The sequence below is a fragment of the Mesocricetus auratus genome, unplaced genomic scaffold, assembly GCF_017639785.1.
Source record: "Mesocricetus auratus isolate SY011 unplaced genomic scaffold, BCM_Maur_2.0 Super-Scaffold_100009, whole genome shotgun sequence".
In the NCBI taxonomy this organism is placed as follows: domain Eukaryota; kingdom Metazoa; phylum Chordata; class Mammalia; order Rodentia; family Cricetidae; genus Mesocricetus; species Mesocricetus auratus.
The window spans coordinates 52,320,635-52,339,620 of NW_024429193.1; the positions used below are offsets into that span (position 1 = coordinate 52,320,635).

At 41.0% G+C, this 18,986-nt stretch overlaps 1 protein-coding gene across 2 annotated transcripts in view; it reads left to right on the forward strand.

Annotated features, from left to right (window-relative positions):
* The first annotated feature begins 5,578 nt into the window (after window positions 1-5,578).
* The window catches only part of Magi3 (membrane associated guanylate kinase, WW and PDZ domain containing 3), a 200,401-nt gene continuing 186,993 nt past the window's right edge, over window positions 5,579-18,986 (forward strand). The window contains exon 1 of one of the 2 annotated variants that reach the window (XM_005076558.4): window positions 5,579-5,992. In XM_005076558.4, the coding sequence (XP_005076615.2) occupies window positions 5,671-5,992 (322 nt within the window). In that variant the 5' untranslated portion in view covers window positions 5,579-5,670. The remainder of the gene's footprint in view (window positions 5,993-18,986) is intronic. The other variant, XM_005076556.4, reaches the window with a different exon arrangement.

Below are 18,986 nucleotides of genomic sequence, written 5' to 3' on the forward strand. Positions count from 1 at the left end.
GTTTTCTAGTTGGTTCTGGGATTGAGTTTAGGTCTTCAAGCACTTCACCAATGGAGCCTCTCTTCTGCTCCTATATAAACATTCCTAAGGAGTAATGATCTTCTTACCCTCTGCATGTGTACAGGATGCCCACAGAGTCCTGTTCTATCATGCTCTACTTCATTCCCTTGAAACAAGGTCTCTTGCTGAACCTGGAGCATGTAGGTTTTGGGCTAGGGCTGGCTGACCAGCAAGCCCCAGCCATCCTCCTGCCTCTGACCCACACTGCTAGGGTTACAAGTATGGCTATGCACAGCTTTTATGAGGGTGTTGGGGACAAGAATTCAGATCCTCAAGTTCTTACCCAATGAAATCATTTCCCTGTCTTTCTTTCTTTCTTTCTTTCTTTCTTTCTTTCTTTCTTTCTTTCTTCCTTCCTTCCTTCCTTCCTTCCTTCCTTCCTTTCCTTTCCTTTTCTTCTTCCCACCCCTTTCTCTCTCTCTTTCTCAGTACTAGAGATTGAACCTAGGACCTCATTCATGCTATATAAATCTCTATTACTGAGCTACATTCCCACCGAGACTTCTTATTATGAAAGCTTGTTCTTAGTTTAGGCTTGTTCTTAACTAGCTCTTAAAATTTAATGTTTATATTAATCTACATTCTAACACATGGCTCCTTACCTCTCCTCAGCACTGAACAACTGACTTCCTCTTCTCACTGGCAAATCCTGCGCAACTCAGATTCTTCCCAGAGTTCCTATCTCTGCCCCAGAAGTCCCGCCTATCATCTCCTGCCTAGTTATTGGCTGTTCAGCTCCTTAGTAAACCATTAGGTTAAACAGACATATCTTCACACTGTGTATAAAAAGATTATCCTACAGGCCTGCCTACTAAAATTGTTATAGTTCAGAATTTGAACAAACAAGATGGTTATAATAACTGGCAAGAGACGACCACAGTTTTCTCACATGCTTTGCATAGAAGCTATTCATTCTACCATGCTGCTCTGCCTTTCCATCTCCATACGTTTATTTTCTAGACAGTCTAACCATGGAGCTCAGCCTGGCCTATAATTCACTATGTAACCTAGGTTAGCTTTAAACTCTGATCTTCCTACCTTAGTCTCCCAAGTACTGGGATCTAGAGGTGTGAGCTACACAGTTAACTTTGAAGAATATTTTATTATAATTTGTGGCAGAAAGTCAGGCTGAAGCTTCATGTATTTTGTAAAGAAGGCAGATGCTTATAATAACTGTCTTCTCCACACCCCTTAACATTTCCCATAACTGATGAAGGTAGTTCCTTTAAAGGGTTCCTTTAAAGGAGTTAATGTGATTGAAACTACAAGTGAACTTGGGATTCTTCCTACGCTTGTCTTGCTTTGTTGCTGAGCCACTATAGCTGGGGACACAATTTGCATAGACTGAGGGGCCCCAGATATTAAAAAGGGAGTAACCCTGGGTCATATTAGAAACACTGGATTTATACTTTGTTCTGAAGTTTTCTACTAAATGGGCAGGTTTATTTAACCATCATTAGTAAAACAGCATAATAACATGAAATAAACTTTTCACTTTTTGCTAAAACAAAACACCCCCCCCCAAAAAACCAAAAGACAGAAGCAAATCAATTTCTATATTTGTGGAGGATGCTATGGCTTTCTTTCCTAAATACTAATCTCAAACTTTTTAATTTTATTTATTAAAACATTTTTTGAGACAGGGTTTCTCTGTGTAGTCATGGCTGTACTGGAACTTGCTATGTAAACTAGGCTGGCCTTAAACTTACAAAGATCTGCCTCCTTTTGCCTCCCAAGTGCTGGGATTAAAGGTATGTGTCACAACACTTGGCTTTTTAATTAAAAAATACATTTTTAAAAATATCTGTATGTGTGTGTGGATATATGCATTCATGAATGCAGGTGCTCATGGAGTTCAGAAGAGGGCATCAGACTCCCTGAACTAGAGTTACGGGTACTTCTGAGTTGCCTGCCATGGGTGCTGGGAACTGAACTGGGTAGTCTGCAAGAGTAGTATGCACTCAAAGCTAACGAGACATCCCTCCTCTTTATCCTCACTGAGCGTCTTCAGCTTTGCTCAGCTGTTGCACAACCATGTACCTTCTGAGCTCCAGAGGGGATGCTGGATATGCAATGTAATATTACCCTCAGCAGAGACTGGCTTAGCAAAAAGACATTTTGGCCCTTGTGGCCAGTCAGCTAGAGAGGAAGTCCTGATGGGAGGAGCATTTGGGAAAGGAAACAATGAAACATCTTTCCTCCTTAGGATATTGCTACTCGAGGATGTGATATTTGGACCCGATAGACATCTGGGGACCTAGCAAACTTTTCATTCTATCAATTAGAGATAATCCGGAGAAACTGGAAAGCATTAAGTTCAGTTGTTTTATGGGCCTAGCTTCATATTGTTTGACTTAATAATATTCCCTTATGAAAAATCTTAACTCAACCATTAGGTTTAGGAAACAATGAAAAAGGGGCTATTTTAGAGAGAAAATCTGTGAAATCTGTGACTATGTAGTAATTTCCAGAAGTGTCCTACCATCAGTAGCTCACTGAGTAGGCAGACTATTCATAGAACAGGGGACAATCAACCTCCTAAGATGAATGACATATGCAGAATTGGAGAGGTACCCAATAATGCATTTAGCCTTATCACAAATATTACGATATGGCACAAACCAAAATAAACGTTTTGTAGAGTGCTTGCTTTGTCATCTATGAGAAGGGCTTGACTCAGCTGTGGACATGTTTCACCACAACTCAGCTAAGCATTGTTGTCATGCCTATTTTGTACATGGGGAAATGGAGGTTAGGTGACAGTAAGCAGCTTCCTAGGAATTAGAAAAGCAGGGATGAGAGCCTGACTCTGAAGCTCAGGCTCCCAGTCACTTCGGTTTTCTGACTGAGAATCAAGTTATGGTTAAGACACTTAGCAGATGTTGGGTGACTAATTAAAACAAAGGAAAAAGATAAAGAAAGACAAGCAGCAGGCAAACATTGTTGGGAGATTACTTAACAACTATTCTCCTCCACCCTCAAAAGTGACCTCTACTTTGCTTGAAGGTGACTCACCATCACATTAATGGCATTTCCTTTTGCTAGTGACTGGTTTAAGGTGGCCATGTGACCATTTTTATAGCCAATCATGGTGGCCACAAGCTAGGTAGAATTTTTCTCCTTCATAAAATTTGGAGTAACATTTCCTTACCCTCCTCTCTTGCTTCATGTAATGACCCCTGAGGATGTGATATCTGGAGCTGTGGCAACCACCTTGTAATTAAGAGGTAACAGGCTTGGAGACAAAAGTTCATATGGATATGATGGCAAAGAGTCAACCTTGATAACAGAGATCTTCCTGTCCAACTAGTCCTGAAACTACCAACACTTAAACTTCATGCTAAAGATGTAATAAATTGCCTCACACTCTAAGCTACTATTTGCCAGATGTTTGGTTCCTTGCAGCCCAAGCCATTCAAACAGACACAGTTAGGCAGAGAAATGTGTTTCAGAGTCTCAGCAAAAATAGATGTTAAGGTGATTGAGTTTTTAGCCAGGAATTTATTAGCATTAAGTACTTGTTCATAAAACAAATTGAACTTTATCTCAGACTCGGGTCAATCTGAGTAATCCACGTGATGCCTGCTATAAATATTTCCCCCACTGGCTTCCAGATGCTGAGTGTGAAGACATTCAAAAGCCACCCGACTTCCAATCGACTTGGTCAGAGGGAGCCTCAGCAGGATGAAGGGTGGCACTGTAGACATCGCCTAGTTTCTCTCTTGGCTGACTGCTCAGCAGACGGCAATCAAGGACTGAAGGTTACAGTTTCCTGCCTGGAAGCCTTTCGCTCTGGGTCTAGATAAAGGTCCCTTCTCTGTCTGGCAGGTCCCAAGCCTGCAGCTCCAGGGCTCCCGCTTCCCTTGTGGCTTCTTGAGCCCTGCCCATATTTTGCGGGTTTTTGTTTTTAATTTCTCCAATTCAATGGTATGAAGGAAATCACTTCAGCTGTCTTCAGCTTGGTCCAGTCTGTGGAGTTCCTCAGTTTAATAACAGGGGCTATTATTGAGGGGAGTCAGAAGGCATGCCTCCTCACAAAAGTGAGATAATGTGCCCCAGTTCAGAGAAAACACTGTCCTAGAAATCCTGGAAGACTACTTGAATGAGGTGGGATTTTTAAGAAAGGAGGGCATTCCAACGACAAGAAAGAATGCGTCCCGTAAAGGAGTAGAAAAGTTTAAGAAGTGTTTCTGAAAAACTGGAGTTGAGAGGGATCTGAGGTCTCCTTTGCTCATAGTAACTCCTCCTTCCACCTTCTTTACAGACAGGTGAAGCGGAAATCTGGCCAAGGTCAAACCACCCAGGGTCAGGACTTAGCTCTGCAGGACCAGGCTGGTTTTTAATCCACCTTCTCCTCGCTTTTCACAAGCCTGCTTGACAGGCTCTCCTGTTAAGCTGCAATCTCCACGAGAGCAGGATCACTGTTTTCTTCGTTCTTGGAGCCCAGTGGCTAGTGTAATATGATCTTAACTCTCAGCTGGGGATGCTTGTTTCAGGCAGGCTGTCTAACTGGCCTGACATCACACAGCAGTCAAGTGCCGGGCTGTTATTTTACCCTCCATAACAGGACTCAGACTCCCTTGTCATAATGGATCGTTTCCGGAACATTTGTTGAACGAATGAACGAACCCAAAACCGTCGAATCCGTTTAGAGGCCCGGCTGCTCGGAATAGCTGGGGGACTGGGCTCCCAAGATCCAAGCAAAAAGCACTCCCAGGCTCGTCGTTCTGCATCAGGCTCCGAGGCCACGCCCCCTGCCCAGCTGGGCACGCCCCCACCTTGGGGACTTGGGTCCTTTCCCCCGCTTGAGTTTCCCTTGGCTCCAGGCCCTGGGTGGAGGGCCTCTCCCGGCCTGGCGACCTGTGCCCGCTCCCAGACCAGCCCTCTCTCTTTCCCTCCACTACTCCCCCCTCCCTCATACTCTAAACTTCTTTTTCCCCTCCCTCTCTAAACTTCAGTCATCCTAGTGTCCGCCTCCTCTACTCATTACAGCCAATTAGAATCAGGATACCCGCTGAGGACCCGCCCCCAGCCTGCAGGAACCCAATCCACCGTGCGGAGTCGAGAGCTGGGCGCGTCCCTCAGAGCTGGGCTGGTGACGACAGCGCGCCGGGCGCTGCGCTGCGGGAGGGGGCGGGGCCGGGCCGGCGAGGGCGGGGGAGGGGCCAAGCGGGGAGGAGGTTGCGGCGGGTTTGAAAGCGCCAGTTTCCTGGCAGCTGGGGCAGGCGTTGGTCTCGTCGCTCCCGCTCCGCTGCGGCCGCGCTCGAGCAGGCTACCAAGCTCCGTGCGCGCGTCCCGGACTTTGCTCCGCGTTCCTGCTGCTCCCTCAGCTCCCGCCCCTCTGCCTCAGCCTTTCCCGCCGCGCGGGTGCCGAGCCCCGGCCGTCGGCTCTGACCCCGCCCGGAGACCCCGCCGGCGCCGCCCGCGGGGCGCACGCTCTCTCCGGCTCTCCTCAGCGGCCCGCGTGAGGGGCGGCTCGCGGCGGCGCGCGGCCGGCGTGCTGAGGCGGGGGGTCAGCGGCGGGGCCCCTCTGGCCGGGCTGTGCGCGGGGCCCGGAGCGGCACCGCGGCCGCCCGCGCGGGGGCTCCCCATGGTGCAGCGGAGGTCGGGATGTCGAAGACGTTGAAGAAGAAGAAGCACTGGCTCAGCAAGGTGCAGGAGTGTGCGGTGTCCTGGGTCGGGCCCCCGGGCGACTTGGGCGCGGAGATCCGCGGCGGCGCCGAGCGCGGCGAGTTTCCCTACCTGGGGCGGCTCCGCGACGAGCCTGGTGGCGGCGGAGGCACCTGCTGCGTGGTCTCGGGCAAGGCGCCCAGTCCCGGCGATGTGCTGCTCGAGGTGAACGGGACGCCGGTCAGTGGGCTCACCAACCGGGACACCCTGGCTGTCATCCGCCACTTCCGCGAGCCCATCCGTCTGAAGACCGTGAAGCCAGGTGCGCTGTCGTCGCCTTGGGGACCCGCGTCCTCCGGGCCCCGACTCCCTGGGGAGAGGGAGGGGGAGGAGGCGGTGCCGGGGTTTCCCATTTTGCGTCTGGTAAAACTGAGCTCGGGTTCAGCAGCTAGCTGTGTAGGCTGTCAGGGAATTGCAACTAGGAGCTGGCTTCCTTCATCCAGCTCGGTCTCCCACCGCAGACAAGAGTTTCTATTTGTATCTTATTTATTTTCTTGCCTAACGAAGGCCGTCCCTTTTCTGCTCCCCTTTGTGGCAAAGGTTCTAGTATGGTAGTCCTTCTTTTGGAACGGTTCTGCGTCTTCGAACGGGGAGGAAGGGCTTTACTATGGAGGCTTGTCGCTGAATCGAGTGCCGAGGTTATCACCGAAAGCTCCAGGGAGGGCTCAGCTGGCCCGGTGCGTCGTGCACAACCGCAGACGTCTGGGAGCTGACAGTCCAACTCTGTGGGTCTAGGTGGCTCAGGTGTCTGAGTACCAATGAGGTACGTGTGGTGTGTGGCTGCCGAGCTGTTGTGTAGTCTGGGTTTGGGAGGAAGACCTAGGTGCTCTAGCCTAGCAAATGCTGTTGTAAAGCTTTCAAATCTCCAGAATTTGTTGGAGCGTTGGGTAAAAAAAGAATCTGTGTTGCCCTGTTGTCTTTGATGCTCGTAAAAATGTGGTGCAAAGCACGTTACGCTTATGGTATACTCGCTAGTTGGAAAGCATTGATCAGACTGCGTACAGTCTGGTCTGGTAGTATGTAGTAAGTTTTCTTACGGATTTGTGAGTGAGAACATTGTTGGTCCTTTCGGTATTGGGAAAATGTGGTTCTGGCTTCTGAGATGGTTGTAGACAAGACAGTTGTGATTAATTATTGTTATTTAGAAATCAAATTGTTTCTACTGAACTTGGGGTTGCATTTGAACATGTGGCACTGCCAAAATGTGACCTGGGTTAGATTTTGGTCTTTCCCTTTCATTACAAAATGCTAGACATTTCTAGAGAAGATTTAATATGCTCTCTCTTCTTCCTTTTCTTCACCTCACTTTAGGAATATCTCTTTAGTAGTCCTCGAGCTCATTGCAGCTGATGGTTTGAGGCAATATATGAGTATTGTGAACTTGTAACACAGTCTTACTGCTTTAAATGAAGGCTCTTTCCTATTATATCATTTTATGATTTGTGTTTTGTGAGTTTTTCCTTTCTGTTAATTTTTAGAACTTTGTCTAACTATAAGCAACCTTTTCCTTATTTTTTCGAGGATTGTAAGATTCTTAAATCTTCTACAACCATATGTGAAGGGTGGAGGGAAGACTTTTGGGGTTGTATTTTGGCCTGTTGGTTACTGTTTGTAATACTAAAAAGATTATACAGAAAACATTTACTAGCCATTTAGATCAGTGGTTCTCAACCTGTAGATCTTGACCCCTTGGTGGGGGGTGGGTGTCTGAATATAAGCTATACTGCATATCAGGTATTTACATTATGATTTATAATAGCAAGATTGCAATTATGAAATATCGATGACATAATTTTATGGTTGGTGGGATCACCACAGTATGAGGAGCTGTATTAAAGGGTCACAGCATTAGGAAGGTTGAGAACCACAGACTTAGATATGTAATCCCATGAGCCAGCAAGTGATGAGAACATGTGTGTCATTGCTGTTTTGCTTTGATCACTTGGGGCATTACTGAGGCAATAGCTGTTTATAAAACAGCCATAAAGTTGATAGGTTGTTGAGGAAGCTGGTATATTCCAAATCATTGTGATTCTTTAAAAAGACTAGAGAGGTGGCTCCTTAATAAATGCCAATCTGATTTACATGTTGTACACCTTTCGACTTTCACATTAAATTGGAGCCAATACTTCAGGGTTTAGAGTGTTTTATACAGTAGTGTTAGTTAATGATTGATCAAATCTTCTGTGCCCCATAATATAGTCAGCATTTTGTACTAATAAAATTTTGCCTTTTTGGCAGCCAAAGACCCTGTCCTAATTTAAATATTTAGCCAACATAAAGGGAATAACTGGTATCAATGGCTGCAACATATCATATTACTAACAGTTATGAATTTTGTGCTTGCTTTAAAAAATGTGCTCAGCATTGATAATTTGTAGTGGATACCACTATTTCTTTGTCATCTTGGATTTGAAACTGTTCTAAGCAATTATATGAAATTATAATGAAAAATATTTGGTAGGTAGTATATTAATTGACTTTCTTAAATGGCTTTGCTTAAAAGCAGCATTTGTAATAAAATACCAAGGGTTTTGTAGGTTAAACATAAGCTTTAAGCACTAGAAATTAAGAACCTGAAGGGGTTACTTGTAGAACTTTGTATTTGATTAAAAACAGCACAAGTAGTATTTCCAGACGATCCTGGATTCTTTATGGTTGTGATTTGTTTAGAAAAGCATGAAAATATGGTGTAAGGTGTTCTAAAGAGAAACTTGCTCTGCCCCCACTCCCATTTTATCTAAAGTTTGTGAAAGAGATGGATTTTTAATGTAAAGCATTATACAGTGGATATAGCACCTTTGACTGGTAACTCTTTACAAAACTTGATCCTTGACTGTCATTTAGAAGCTAAGACAGTGAAAGAGTAAAATGTCGTCATTTCTGTAAGACGTCATGTTGATGAGGAATGATCTCATACTGTCTTCTGACAGTTGTGGCGGAAGGATGAGCTGGGCTGTAGACATGGCTGCAGCAGCCCTACTTCCTTAGTTTTTTTTTTTTTTTTTCTCTTGGAGATGCTCAGGGGAGCCCTCCCTGCCAGTGCTGTTAATACAGAGATGTCTTCTGTCAAATTCTCTTCACGTTTGATTTAGAGTCGTATTTATTTTCATTTGTTATACTTTTTAATGGATAATTGAAAAGAGCTCTTTAAAATTTGTATCCTTCTCTGAATTAGAGTTAGTGTTAATATAGTACTTAGCAATCAATATTTTAACATTTATAGGTGAATCTTTAGTCCCATTTACTGCTTGGCCCAATTAGTCAACAGTTTCTTAATTAATTGTGATTGGTAGCTTTTGTTTTTGTTTTGTTACTGTTTTTGTTTTTAACAAGAGAAAAGTTGTCATGTATTTGAATTTGAACTTCTGAACTTTGGACCATTGGTGAAACTTCTTATGGTATAGTCCTGTCTCTAGCACAAGTGACTGTGATTTTACTCAGAGTATATTCTTAAACAATTCTTATTTGGGTTACTATGATAATTAATTTTGTTCTAAAATTCCCTCTACTGTGATTGTGTAGTGTTTTAGAACACATAAGTATTTGCTTCTTAGACATCTGTAAATATTTCATCAGCTGTAAAGTACACAAATTTTATTGTAGGTAACGATTAAGTGTTGCATTATAATCTATAAGTACATGAAATCATGGTGTGCTGCTTTATTATGCACATAGTGCATTGGACTACCTTCACTACAGTATCTAGGGATGAAAATCACAGGGAACATCGTGTTTAATGCAGTTAACTGTGTGTTTAACAGCTAATTTGAAACAGAGTTGGTAGCATGTTAATTAAATGCAGGTAAAATTGCACACCACTTACTCAGGGATTGTAGTGTCTAAAGGAATTTTGTTAAAATGAACTCACCCCTGGAAATAAATTCCCCTGTAGTGAAGAAGCTTTACTGGATGCTGTAAAATAAGGAATGTTTATGATAATGCAAATAATAAGAACTCTGCTTTACTTCTCAGCTCTTGGATATTTTTTGTTAGTTTTTAGTATAGTTGAAAGATCATTGAATTTTGCTTAAGTGGTTTAATATCCAAACAAGAGACGAGCAAAAAATAAAATAAAATAAAAATGAGACTTAACTGCCAGCCTCCTAGGCTAGTAATACCACCAATTAATCAATATATTTTTTTAGCCAACAGAACCTAGAGATTAGGTGAGGCAGTCCTTTTGTTGGAGACAATTGTATCAAATTTTGATAAACCTTCATTTGAAGCATTCTTGCTTTTCCATATTTTTGGTAGCAGTTTTTTCCCTCTAAAGGTCTTTATTTTAGTGGTTCGGTTCAGGATTCCTATGATTAACTAGGGAGTGTATGCTGCAGCAACAACTGGTGTGCTGACACCAGCTAACATCTTTATACTTAAGAACTTTTCTATATTACTTTGTAGGAGTACTAGATCCAAATGTCTCTCATGTATTTAATTTGATTACTTTTCTAGTGTATCATTCTGGTTGTCTTATTGATGTTCCCTATCTTAGAGTTATAATTGCTAGGATGATGGCCAAAGCAACTTGGGAAGGATAGGGTTTATTTGGCTTACACTTCCAAATCACCTGATTCATCACTGAAGGAGATCGGGTCTGGAACTCAAACAGGGCAGGAACCTGAGGCAGAAACTGATGCAGAGGCCATAGAGGAGCATTGCTTACTGGCTTGGTCAGCATGGCTGGCTTGCTCAGCTTGCTTTCTTGAAGAACCCAGGATGGACATCTCCACCCACCATGGGCTGGGGCTTCCCCAGTCAGTCACTAATTAAGAAAATACCCTACAGCCATGCCTACAGTCTGATTTTTACGGAGCTGTTTTCTCAATTGAGGTTTCCTCAATTGACTATAGCTTGTGCCAACTTGACATAAAACTAGTTAGCACATTTCCCCTTTAGACAGTCTTTCCTAGGTGATATTTTTTTTTAGAAATTCTTTACTTTCTTGCTGTTTTGTTACAAACTCATATTTAATATTTGACCCTTTCAGTTTTCAGATCACTTTTTTTGTTGTTTTATACAAGTCATTGCTAAAACTGAATTTCATGGAACACAGCAACCCAATATTGTGTTTCTGGAAAGACGTGTTATTTTTTCCTCTGATGTGGGGAATACTTTATAAAACCACTTGTTATGTTATTTTTAGTTATTCTTAGAAGTTCTCTAATTTATGTAAATTCATGGTAAAACACATCTAAATTTGTTTGAGTTTATGATTTATAAGGTTAGTGCCTAATTTTTAGGTGAATAATGTCATATAGTGACTTTAGTCTGTAATCTCCCCAAGTCTGTTTGAAAATTTTGTGGGTTCTCAGTGTTTTGTGTTTTTAGACTGTGTTTAGGAGAATAGTTTCTTCCCATCCTCATCCTCTTTTCCTTCTTCCTCTCCCATGCTCTTCCTTCTCTTGACAGGCTTTTTCTTGCTGTGTATCCTTGGCTGGCCTTGAACTTGTGGCAGCCCTCCTGCCCTAGCTCCTGAGAGCCTGGGTTAAAAATGTGTGCCACTACACCCAATAACTTCATTGTTTCTTATTTATTTATTTATTTTTTTGAGACAGGGTTTCTCTGGTAGCCCTGACTGTCCTGGAATTCATTCTGTAGATCAGGTTGGCCTCAAACTCAGAGATATACCTGCCTCTGTCTCCCAAGTGTTGGGACTAAAAATGTGTACCACCACCACTCAGCTTTAATAATTTTATTTTTGATTCACTCATATTCTTTATCAAATGCTATTGATTTTAAAGTGAATTTTTGGTCTTTGGTGATTTAACAAAGGAAGTTTGGTATTAAAGACTACAACTGTGTTACCTTGAATTAACTTTTCCTATTTTTTTAAAAAATTCATTTATTTTATGTATGAGTGCTCTATCGGCATGTACACCTTTATGCCAGAAGAGGGCATCAGATCCCACTATAGATGGTTGTGAGCCACCATGTCATTGCTGGGAATAGAACTCAGGTCCTCTGGAAGAGCAGCCAGTGCTCTTAACTGCTGAGCCATCTCTCCAGCTCCCAACTTTTTCAGAATGTATCCTGAAATGTTGAGAAATATATTCCATCAAATACTGCGTTTTGGTAGGGAAGAATGGATACTTGGAATGTGAGGCTGTTTCTCAGGGTGGTGAGCTGCTGTGTGCAGTGTGGAGGCTGGTGCTTAGGAGACTTGTGTGTGGTGGAAGAAAGGCAAACCCACTCACAACTCTTCCTGTCCTGAAAAAAATATTCTGAAACTTTTCAATGGAATGCTGCTGCTTTTAGAGTATAAAGAGAAAGTGAAAAATTGGCTTACTGAACATGCTCCCTCCTCAGACACCTAATGACATCCCCACAGCAGCTAGCACTGGGCTTGTCAAATGAGCCAGAAATGGTAGCTTTAGGAAGCACACAAAATCATCAGAACCAGGTGATTCACTGGTAAAGAATTATTGTAGAAAAGGTTTGTTTTTAATTTCATTTTTCATTAGTATTTAAAATTCCTCAGGTAAGATTTAATATGTGTTTTGGTAAAATTAAACTCTGTAGTTTGCTGTTCTAAAAAGTTACTTTACGCTAAATGTGGCAGTGGGCACCCTTGAGAGGTGGGAGGATAGAGAGTTCAAAGCGAGCCTGGTTTACATAGTAAGACCCTATCTTAATGAGAGGGAGGGAGGGAGGGATAATGTTCTCTCAATTCTAACTTAAAATGTGTTTTCTCTTAGTAATAATGCTGTTGAGGTATTTAGTGGTATTTCTGTCTTTAGCTTAGTCTCATTCAACTCATAATATAGTACCACAAATATTCTTATTTTTCCCATAATGTACTTGAACTATTACTATTAGTACTAATTGTTTATGGATAATAAGCTTATTTGGGTTGCTTTGGAAGCCCAGCAAGTTTTATGGGAAAACACAGTTTGCTAGTGTAATAAAAGGGAACTGAAAGCAGAGTCCATCTTAGCCTATGCTAAGTCACAAAGGTTTGGCTTTTAGTGACAAGGTTGGCATCATTAATATCTTTATTTCTCTGCTATCTCAGTAATTTTATGCAGCTAGTTACTGTAGCACTGTGGTTCTGAGGAGCAAGCCCCTTGCCATTTCAGTCATTCCAACATGGCCAAGAGAGTAGACTGCATTTTGTAGACCTAAATTTCAGTTGTGACATAATCTAAGCAGGGCAGTCTGTGTTAGTAGATTTAGTTACTTTGTTTTATTAACATGTATTAGAGATATTGTTTAGAGATTCAGAAATATAAATGGTTACTTAGTTAATGTTACTGACAACTTTATTCAGAGAAGCTTTTTTTTTTTTTTGCTGTGGACAGTGGTGACTGCAGAAACTCATAACTGTTCAAAGTGATGAGAACATGTGTGATTGAATGTGCAGCCATATATGGGACATATATACATGCAGATATCTATATATGCATCACCTCTTCCAAGGCTTAGAGAACATAGTGCAAGAAGAGGTAGAGGGAATGCATAAGCCAGACGAAATGGGGGCTTGGTACAGAATGCTGACTTCTGGTTATTGCATAGCATTGTACTCTTGAACTCATAGCAGCTACATCTGTGATTATCTGTACAAGATCAGCACAAGATTGGGCTTGGCTACATCCCAGTATGGACAGGGAGGAACTCTGGAGGCCCTACCCCTTCTGAGGATATATACAAAACTAATGGTTGCTAAGGAAGGCAGAGACATTCTTCAGTGGTGTAGCCACTTGATAGTTTGCTCATGCTCTTGTAAATAGTCATTCATCCATATGTCTATAAGCAACCCTAATGAAATTCATTGGGTCATCTTGAAAAAAAAATAAGAGGAGAGTTAAATTTTCCTGCTATAATTTAGTTGGAAAGTTTTTTTAAATGATGAAATAGGAAGGAATTAGAAATTTTGCCTTAAATTAATTATTAGGGTCTGTTATGTTTAGAATATCCTTTCTGTACTAGGTAGTTTTATGCCTACTTGACAAAAGTTGGAGTCATTTGGGCAGAGGTAACCTCAGTTGAGAAAATGCCTCACCAGATTGGCCAGTGGGGGTGCATTTTCTTGATTGGAGATTGATGTGTGAGGGCTCACCTCCCAGCTGGTGGTCCTGGGCAGTACAGGAAAGCAAACTGAGATAGCAGGGAGGAGCAAGCCAGTAAGCTGCACTGCCCCATCACTTCTGCATCAGCTCCTGCTCCAGGTTCCTGTCCTGACTTCCCCTCAGTGATGAATTGTGCTATAGAACTGTAAGCTGAATAATCCCTTCTCATCCGAAGTTGCTTGGGGTTTTATCACAGCAGCAGAAACCTTAACTAAGACACCTTCTTAATGTCTTGGATTTGCGGTATGAATAGTAACTTATCTACTTAACAATTCTAGTATCTTACCCTCTTTGTTATTGCTATTTTTTTTTTTTTTTGCGGAGAGTTTTAAACATGTAATTATTTTCCTTCCATAAAGCTTGTGAGGGGCTGGCTATATATATAACTATAAAAATTGGATTTTACTGTATATTATGATATTAATGATATATATTAAGGGAAGAAAACAAGTTTTTATTATCAAGTACTTTATTTTCTGAATTTAAATAGAATAGCTTTGATTTTTTTCTTTTGATAAAATACTTTAAAAACTGCTTGAATAGAGTAGTTCTAGAGAAATATGGCTGTTTGGATCTAATCATCCAAACTAATTATGCACAGGAATCTTCTGATAAACGGCTAAGATCTCAGCAGGAAACAAAAAACAGCAGCATCAACAAAAAATAAAACTCAATTCACATGCCAATTTTAAGAATCCTTTAACAAGACAGACTGGAAAGTAAGAGTCATTAAAGCTTCTCATTTTTTCTTACGGTGTTCAATAACAAACCATGGAGGAACTTTGATAGACTCTGTGCTCATCTCTTTGAGCCATTGCTTTTAAGAGCAGTGGAGTACGGTGATTGCATCTAGGTATAGATAGCACAATATCACTAAAGCAGAACTCCAAGAATGGGAGAGAGAAGCGAGTTCCTCAAAGGAAGGGATGCTAAGCAGACAACATGGGATGTAGCCTCTTTTAAAACACTATCTGCTGCAGGGCCTTGGTGGTGCATGCCTTTAATCCCAGTACTCTGGAGGCAGAGGCAGGCAGATCTCTGTGAGTTTGAGGCCATCCTGGTCTACAGAGTGAGTTCCAGGACAGCATCCAAAACAATACAGAGAAACCCTGTCTTGAAAAAAAAAACAAAAACAAACAAACAAACAAAAGACAAAAAAAAAAACCAAACCCAACCCCCCCCCCCCAAAAAAAACAAAAACAAAAAACACTATCTGCTACTTTGAAGCCAACAACTGGACCTAGTTGATATAAAACTAATTTAAATAACAAACAAAAATCACATATATGCTGTAGAACAAAGCTGAGACTGATTTTTATCAAAAATTTTGCTCAAATGTTACTGCATTCGATGTTTTCACATCTGAGACTGATTTTATATAAAAATTTAGATGTCCGACTGGCAAGATGGCTCAGTTGGTGAAATGGCTTCCCAACAAGCCTGTGAATTTGATCCCTGGGACCTAAATGGTAGAAAGAGCCAGCTCCCCCTTAAATTGTCCTTTGACAGCTACACACATGTAGTTGCATGGTCATGTCTCTCTCTCTCTCTCTCTCTCTCTCTCTCTCTCTCTCTCTCTCTCTCTCTCTCTCTCTCTCACACACACACACACACACACACGCACACGTACACACACACACACATACACATATACATGCAATAATTAAGAAATTTTTTTTGGGTGAAGGGAAGGTTCAATGGTTAAGAGCACTGACTGACTGTTCTTCCAGAGGACCTGGGATCAATTCCTAGCACACACATGGCAGCTTTCAAATGTCTGTGACTCCAGTTCCAGGGGACCCAGCACCCTTACAGACATACATGAAGGCAAAACACCAATGCATACAAAATAGAAATAAATTATAAAAACTATTTTTATGTGTATTAGTGTTTTGCCTGCATGTTTTTCTGTGCGTTACCCAAGGACTGAAATTATATAAAATTATGAGCTGCTATGTGGGTGCTGGGAACTGAATTTAGTTACCAGTGTTCTTAACCACTGAACACTCTCTGCAGATCCCTGGTCTGCTTTTGAGAGGGTCTCACCATTTAGCCCTGGCTGGCCAGGAACTATGTAGACTAGGTTAGCCTCTAAGTGCACCTGGTTTCCTCCAATAAATTCTTTTAAAAAACACTTAGTTGCTTAGAAAATTGAGGTGCTGATGCTTGAATATGTTCAATTGAGACATACTGCTTATAAGTGTTCTCACTTAAAAACAAAAATAAAAGCAGTGCTTCTTGTTCTAAAGTAGATGGAATACTTTGGAGGATCATTTAGTAACTTTAATAATGAGAAAATTTCTGTAAATCTAGTTCAGAAGTGAAATTTTAAAACTTAATATTGTTATCCATTTTGAAAATTAAATTCTAAATTTCTTGTTTTGCTTTTAAAGCAATGGTATTTTTAGACACAAATTGAGATAGTATCATCGTTATTGCATTGTTTCTAAAGGTTCCTGTACAGGCTAATTTTGTGCCAACTTGACACAACTACAGTTATCTGAAAGGAGGAAACTTTAAGTGAGAAAATGCCTTTCTAAGATCTAACAGTAGGACATTTTCTTAATTACTGATTGATGGGGAGGGTCCAGCCCATTCTCCATGAGATCATCCCTGGACTGGTGGTCCGGGGTTCTAAGAAAACAGTCTGAGCAAGCTATGGGGAGCAAACCAGTAAGCAGCTCTCCTCCATGGCCTCTGCATCAGTTCCTTCTTCTAGGTTCCTGCTCCGTTTGAGTTCCTGTCCCAACTTCCTTCAGTGATGAATGGTGATGTGGAAGTGTAAGCCCAAAAAATCCTTTCCTCCTCAAGTTGCTTCTGGTCATGGTGTTTCATCATGGTTGCAATAGCAATCCTAAGATAGTTCCCTAATTTTACCTTTTAAGTATGATCTCATAGAAGTTATACATAGGGGAACCTACTGACTCCTAACTTAGAAACACTATGTAAATTAATATATAAAGTGCTACCTTTTAATAACCAAAAAGCTATTTGGCAGACATTGCAGAATAAAATGCTATCTCTTTTGTCTGGTTTACTGTTCCTCTGCTTCTTCTAATGGGCAAATGGAGATACTTCAAGAAAGAATGGAGAGCCTAAGAGAGGAATGGGGGTGCTCACTTTACACTGTTTAAAAAATTATTTTAATTATATACTGTTTTTAAATATTGTTTTATATTGTAATTACAGTATTAAATGTTTTCTTCTGCCCTGAGACTTTGTTATGGCATACTACCTGTGCTATCTGATAATGGTTTATAAGGACATAAGTGGTGGCATTCACTTCACATCTTCTTGTAAAGGAAATAGGAATTGCATCTCCCTTTATACACAAGGAAATTGAGGTTCAGAGAGATTAACATGTTAAAGTTCTCATAGGGAGGACTATGAACAGGAGCATTGTTATGCCTTCCATTTTTATTTACTGGGTAGAATATTAGTTCATTATGTCTGAATAAAGCTGCTTTCCCTACAGTTTTGAATTGAGTAGGGGTTAAATATAGTAAAACATTGGGCAGATACTAAAATAAAAGATTCATTGTTTGATTCTGTTTCTAAACAAAGTTTGTGGTAATAAAGTTTAATTTGTTTGGCTAAACTAAAGAGTTACTCATAAGGATTATTAATCAAATAGAAAATTAGATTAAATTATTGTTACATTTATAAGTGAATGGTTTAAGTAGTTATTGAAAACCTGTATACTTTTTGGAGAACCTACTTGAGATAGTTGTGTACTTGATACTGGGATTAGTACTTTCCTGTATTTCCAGTCCCCTTGCTATAAAATTTACTATGTAGGTTATCTATCCTGAGACTGATCGCCTAGAAAATGTTAGAATGAACATAGGATTGAATATGTTTTGAAATTAATAGTCTTTAATAAGTATTCAGACTATTTTTAAAGTATATTTTGCTTAATAAAACATATTCAATCTATATAGAAGAATACTTACTGTATTTGAGCAAACCTCTCCTGCAGGCTCCAAGCACTCACTCTACATTAAGATGAACCCTTTGAAGAGGCAGTTCAAAGCAGCCTGTGGTGTCACTGCTCCTGTTGTTTGTGCTGTTTGGTTTTCTGTTTGGGCTTAAAGGTCATCGTCACCTGGAAGGAACTACATCAATCCAATCAGTACCATGGGTCTAAAGATAAAGAAGTTGAATCTTAGCAGTGACAGTGTACTAGAACCCAGATCTCATTCCTTTTATTATTTTGGTTTCTGGTATAAGAATTTACATTAAACCAGGCATTGGCGGCGCATGCCTTTAATCCCAGAACTTGGGCGGCAGAGGCAGGCAGATCTCTGTGAGTTCGAGGCCAGCCTGGTCTACAGAGCAAGTTCCAGGACAGCTTCCAAAACAATACAGAGAAACCCTGACTCCAAAAACCAAAAAAAAAAAAAAAAAAAAAGAATTTACATTACAAATTTGATGTAAACTTGAGATTCCTTAAGGAGTCTGTATTCTTTTAGAACTAAGTGTTCTGTGTTAGACCAGTTTGTTGAGGCTGTCTGCATTCATTAGTGTGGTTAAATGCAGTGGTAACCCAGAAGTTGGAGCCCATGAAATAATTTGAATTATTGTGTGCCATATGTTTCAGGGCATTTTTAGCCTGATATACTGCTGTAACTTATGGTTAAGATTTAACAGTCATAAAAATTTTAGTGATATAACAGTTGAGTATCCAAATAGTTTTTTTCAGTTGTTTCAGCATTGAGAAAATAATTTCTCTTATCAAAGAAATTATTCACAATGCTTTTAGTCAAATTCCTTCCCGTTATTACTGTGTATTAGATAGACTCTTAATGTATTTCTTGTCTATTTGGCCTCACTTGTACTTTTTTGCTTCTGAGTAAACAGGACATATGGTGAGGAAAAGTAAGTTTTCTGACTGGGAATTTTCAGGGAAATGAGAGGTGAACCATCAGGGGCACTTCGGCTTAAGCTTGCTTGTCTGTCACGATAGTGATATAGCTGGAAGGAAAGATTGTGCTTCTGGTGGGTGCAGGACTGGCACATGGAGATATATGAGAACAGAATTTACCTGCGTGAGGCAAAGCTAAAGGTAGGGGGTTGACGTGGCAATTCTGGGAAGAATATTCATCAGGTATTGCCAATGGGAATGATGATACCTTGAATGGCGATTTGTATGTGAAAGAACATCTTCTTATGGCTAACATGTTACAT